The sequence below is a fragment of the Papaver somniferum genome, chromosome 5, assembly GCF_003573695.1.
Source record: "Papaver somniferum cultivar HN1 chromosome 5, ASM357369v1, whole genome shotgun sequence".
NCBI lineage: Eukaryota > Viridiplantae > Streptophyta > Magnoliopsida > Ranunculales > Papaveraceae > Papaver > Papaver somniferum.
Window position 1 is genome coordinate 37,265,400 of NC_039362.1, and position 5,150 is coordinate 37,270,549.

General features: G+C 32.6%; 1 protein-coding gene across 2 annotated transcripts; it reads right to left on the reverse strand.

Moving 5' to 3' along the window:
• Positions 1–1,295: 1,295 nt before the first annotated feature.
• Positions 1,296–2,680, reverse strand: LOC113281402 (NAC domain-containing protein 83-like). 2 transcript variants are annotated; one of them, XM_026530127.1, is made up of 4 exons: positions 2,475–2,680; positions 2,219–2,361; positions 1,838–2,124; positions 1,296–1,738 (listed from the first exon to the last, which is right to left on the reverse strand). In XM_026530127.1, exons 1-4 carry the CDS (start codon positions 2,516–2,518, stop codon positions 1,439–1,441), a joined length of 774 nt encoding a protein of 257 aa, XP_026385912.1. In that variant the 5' UTR covers positions 2,519–2,680; the 3' UTR covers positions 1,296–1,438. The 2 variants fall into 2 exon arrangements, with proteins under 2 accessions (XP_026385912.1, XP_026385911.1); XM_026530126.1 differs by having other exon boundaries at positions 2,219–2,677.
• Between the last annotated feature and the right edge of the window lie 2,470 nt (positions 2,681–5,150).

Below are 5,150 nucleotides of genomic sequence, written 5' to 3' on the forward strand. Positions count from 1 at the left end.
TTTGGTTGTTATTTGCAAGTTTTAACAACACAAATAGATATACATATTAAATGTTGTATTGCTCTCTTTATAGTATGTAGATAGATGTCATTGTTGGATAGTTATCAAGCAACCCTACTAGTGCTAAAGAGTCTGATACCATCATCCAGAGAAATAAAAAGAGTGGTAGTAGTTAAGCATTGAATTTGGATTAGGTCAAGAACTACACATTGCCTATCTGCTAGGCTACATTTATTTTTTGATTGCTAATCATCTAGAAATTTGACCAAATGCGATTTCTGTTAACTTTTAAAAGGATCTTTCTTTTGTGTAATTGACTTAATCTGGTGAAATTTGAAACTGCAAGAAATTCAAATTAGTGTCTACACACAAACGATCCCATATAAAGTTAGCAACAAAAGTTAGACTTTGGCCAGCTAAGTAGTGTTCTTAGTTTTGTTTTGATTGCGTTTTAATTAGACTATCTAAACACTTAATCAACTACTTAAAAACGTAGTTTTGGAAGAGGCCGTCAGTACAGTTGTAGAATCGAACAGTTGTTCAAAAAGAAATTGTCGTAAACGGAAAATCTATTTCTTAATTAGATTGGTCCCTCTTGCGGATTAATTTAAGTTAATGATGGTTTATCAATTCGGTAATTAGATCTTACACGTCAAGGAACTGTTTTCTTTCCTGCTTTGCATCATAATACGTTGTTTTATCCCATTTTTTTTATTTAACATTTGCATTATAGCACAGTACTGGTTTGAGGTTTCACTTGTTGGTAACTGTTAGAAGTTTATAAGCGAATTTCAGACTCAGGTGTCTAAACTTCAACTTTCATGTTTCCATACTGTAGAACCATTGGGTACGTAGACAGCCTAGATAGACTTATAGAAAATCGAGTGAGAAAGAAAAAACTCCATGAAAGATATGATTAGATGATTGCTTTTGAGGAATCCAGCATGTGTTGATATTGTTGTCAATAGTAAGTTCTTAGTCTTTTCTAAGCTGCTTTGCACGAAAGTAACTTCTTTTTTTGACCTCATTTATATATGCTCTTGCTTTTCTTACTCCTTTCCTTTTGTCCATTGCCTCCTTGAGAGATGCTTCGCTTTTTCTCTGCTGTCTAGACTTTCTTTACTTCCAAAAATCATACACCTTTTTTCTATAAACCCAAACCTCTTTGGTTCTCAACATCATCATTGTGTGTTAACTCTTCTATCTAATTATGCTTAATCATGTCATTATGTTGTGGGTACCATCAGTAACATGTTTATAGTACTAATTTGTAGTTGCGGATTTTACTAATTAAGTAAGTACAACATATTAATCTCTCCATTTTTTAAGACAAAACATGTTGATTATAATTCGATACAATTAGACGGTTATTCTTGTTGGATTTACAAACAACCCAATATTTAATTGATACAAGGTTACAAATTCATTATGTAATTTCTCATGTTTGATTACTATTATCTCTTCTATAAGAAGATGATGAGGAGCAACTATTTTCTTTATTGGCAGATGAAACTTCTTCGGTTATCCCACTTGAGGCAGAAGAAGAGCAAGAAGAAGAACAAGGACTTTGATTCATCTTTTCCTGCATCATGAAATCAATGAATCTAGGCTTAACCGCCGTTTCCTTTACACTGTTCACTTTGTTCTCCTTGCCATTGATTTCTTCGTCGTTTTTACTGTTTCTTTTCTTTAAGAAAATGCGACATAGAACCCAGTCTCCAATTTGCACCAGGGAGTTCTGTTTAAACATTACGAAAAACAATGAGACTCTTCTTTGTGATCATTAATTTAAATTTATATGCATGAAATAGAGACAAAATGAAAGTGTTGAACTTACTTGGGTCAAGTTTTTTCTCTGTAAGATATTGGAAGCTGTAGTTCCTGGATCGACAAGGCGATATTCATGCATGATCCAGTCAGTCCTAGTGCCATTTGATGGCTTTCCTCTGTAGAATACTAGAGTTTTCTTCATTCCAACTATTTGGTTGCTTCTAAAAGCTACAATTTTCCTGTCATTTCCGGTTGCCTTCCAATAACCAGCACCGGTTGCTCTGTTCGGTCTGTTCCCGTTCGGGTACTTGGCTTCTCGCATACTAAAGAAATATCGCTCTTGTTCCGAATCACCTAGACAATAAACACCAAATGAAAGTCAGCATTTTATGTAATGTTATTAAACACGAAAGGCAACCGGGCAAAACTAAGTGAATTTGTAACTAACCAGGCAAATTCCAAGGATCCTGTTTGCAAACATTGAGCTCAGGAATGATTGAAGCAGGCAATGGGCAAGCGAAAACTTTACGTTTTAGATACTGAACGACGAGTTCTTCATCGGTAGGATGGAACCGGAAACCGGGAGGTAATCTAATGACACCATTTTTAACAAAATTGAGTTGCTTATTCTCCATAATAACAATAGTGATCAAATGAGATTAAAAGACTAGTAAGAATGACCCTTTTGGAATTAGGAAATTCACCTCTTAAGCACCAATTGTTGAGGTGATGAATTAGGATAACTCATGTCTCAATTCTTATAATCCATTCCAGTGAAGAAGTTATGGATGGAGAGAAAGAAAATGAATGAGAGACAGGGAAAGAAAGAGAAAGAAAGGTGGGTTTATGGAGAAGAAAAGCTAAGGATCTTTTTATAGCAAATTCTGGTACTAGTAATGTTTGGAATGGGAGAAAAAGGAGCAGTAGGATGAGATTTATTTGGCGTAAATTATACTCAAAACCTTCTTTGAACTCAATTTTTATATTCCAACTTTTTCAAATTCAAAATTTAATGAGTTATGTTTCATAAGTTACTATCAAATCAACCAAGTGCTTGGCAACTCCGTACAGTTGAAGAGCAACAGTGTAAAGTTACTAGGAAAATATAATCGCGGTTTGACAGAGTGCCTGCGCACTATCCTGACATTTTTGACCTACTAACATCTCAACCAACCATTGGACATAACGATGGTTGTGATGATACGTGCCAAAATACTTGATGAGGGAAAAGCTTATCTAAATTAAGTGTATTGATTAAATGTCGTTCGTAATTTTCAATGACTGGTTATAATACTATTAGATCAAAAATGTTCGAGCATCACGTAACCAATGAAAAAATTCGAGTATCACGTAAAGAATTTTTTTTCTCCGTATTTTTTGTTAGACATATTTGATAACAATTAAGAGGCTGTTCGAATACACTTTAAGATATAATTTTTTTAACCTAATTGAGTTGAAAGTTATAAATTAGATTGGGAATACATTTTCTAGATGAATTCTAAAAATAAAAAAAAGTAACTTTCTTTTGTTTCTAATTTTCCAGTTATAATACTATTAAGCCAAAAATGTTCGAGCATCACGTAACCAAAAAAAGCTCGAGCATCACGTAAAGAATTTTTTTTCCCGTATTTCTTGTTAGACATATTTGATAAGTGTTAAGAGGTTGTTTGAATACACTTTAAGATATAATTTTTTAACCTAATTGAGTTGAAAAGTTATAAATTAGACTGGGAATACATTTTTTAGATGAATTCTAAAAATAAAAAGAACGGAAAATGGGTCATCTGTCCAAATATTTTTAAATCACGGTTCAAAAGGATGAGTAAAAAATAGTTCGGGTGAAATGGCCAAAAAAAAATTTAGTAAGGATGAAACTGGTTTCTTCCTAGCTTAAATTTAAAAAATAGCAAGGATGAAACTGGATACATCCTGTGTAAATTAAAAATAAGAAAAAATATTTGAAAATGGGCACGATGAAACTGGTTACATCCTGCCTATTTTTACATTTTTGTTCATTTAAACAATATCAAAATCTAACTGTCATTTCACCCAGGAATTGTTGATTTTGGTCTTTTTAACCAATTTTGTGTAAAAAGAAAAATGTATTTTTTTTATAAAGTAACTTTCTTTTGTTTCTAATTTCTGAATCGAATAAGATTTGCAACGTTGCAGCTGTTATGAATAAAATAATTTATTGCTTGTTTGTTTGGGCTTTGGCTATATAAGATTTTGAAAACATTGACTCTGCAGATGTGATGAAAAATTGATGTACTATTTGTTTTGATTCTTGATAAGTCTTGGTAGTCTGTTACCATCTTATACATCTTTCTTTACCAATCAATAAAACATTCTGAGTCAAAATTGTTATTCTTTCTATTCACTATATGTCTATTCTCCCGACAATCTAAACTCCATATTTGAATTTAGATTAATTCGTCATACACCGGATGTGGGATTTAGATTGTAAGGAAGTGGAAAATAAGGAGGTGAATGGCATCACCAGGTTATGAAAACGACTTTACCACTTGGGGCTTAAAAGGGGCTTGTGTGGTGTGTGGTGAGTAAGCCGATTTTTAGTTACAGATTTACCCTTCCACCTAGTTGCATTTGCATAAACTTGTGATGGAAAATAGTGGACGGTGGCAGTGGTATTTAAGTCCTTATAATCCTGTACGAGTCTTTTAGTCGTATGTGTGAAGTCATCCATAGGTCATGGAACTATGTACAACTGGAGTTCCATTTCTCACAAAAATGTTCGATTCTTCAACGGGAGATAATTTTAAGTAATTACGAAAATGTCCTCAATTCTTAATTTTATAGAGCTTTTAATAATCATTAAGAAGAGTTTAAAATTGTAATAGAAAAAAGATAAAGAGAATTTAGTTGCTTAGTGTGACAAATACCATTTTAATATAATAGAATTAATTCTTGTTTAATTTCATAATTGATGCTAAGCACGATTAGAGAGAATAGGAATTTGTATCTCTCATTCTCTCCTTTATTTGGAGAATATAATTTTGTCCTTGCATTTTATATATCTATATATATATATTATACTGGAAGGAGCTAAAATGAGTGTAGCCACAGTCATCATATTTTGAAAGGAAAAGTATGAACTGTGCTTCATAAGATGTGATATGTGGGGTTCTTGGGATAAACGATGCCTTGGAAATTCTTCAAAAAGTAGGCTCCCAAGCATCCTTTTGTCACCATAAACTTATTATCTGGTGTCAGAAACAAGTTTATCACTTTGAAATGAAGGAAGTATCTATAATAAAACTTCGATAAATTTATAATATTGAGACCAAAAGATAATATTATCTTAGCAAAATTATTATCGAGTTAAAATTTAGCATATACAAAGCTAGTTGGGAATTGGG

Bases quoted from the DNA above. Each gene is read 5' to 3' on its own strand.
- LOC113281402 (XM_026530127.1), bottom strand. From the start codon at position 2,518: ATGAGTTATCCTAATTCATCACCTCAACAATTGGTGCTTAAGAG. The intron at 2,125-2,218 runs GTTAGTTACAAA...TTTATTGTCTAG, and splicing joins GGATCCTTGGAATTTGCCTG to GTGATTCGGAACAAGAGCGA. The intron at 1,739-1,837 runs GTAAGTTCAACA...ATGTTTAAACAG, and splicing joins AGAGAAAAAACTTGACCCAA to AACTCCCTGGTGCAAATTGG.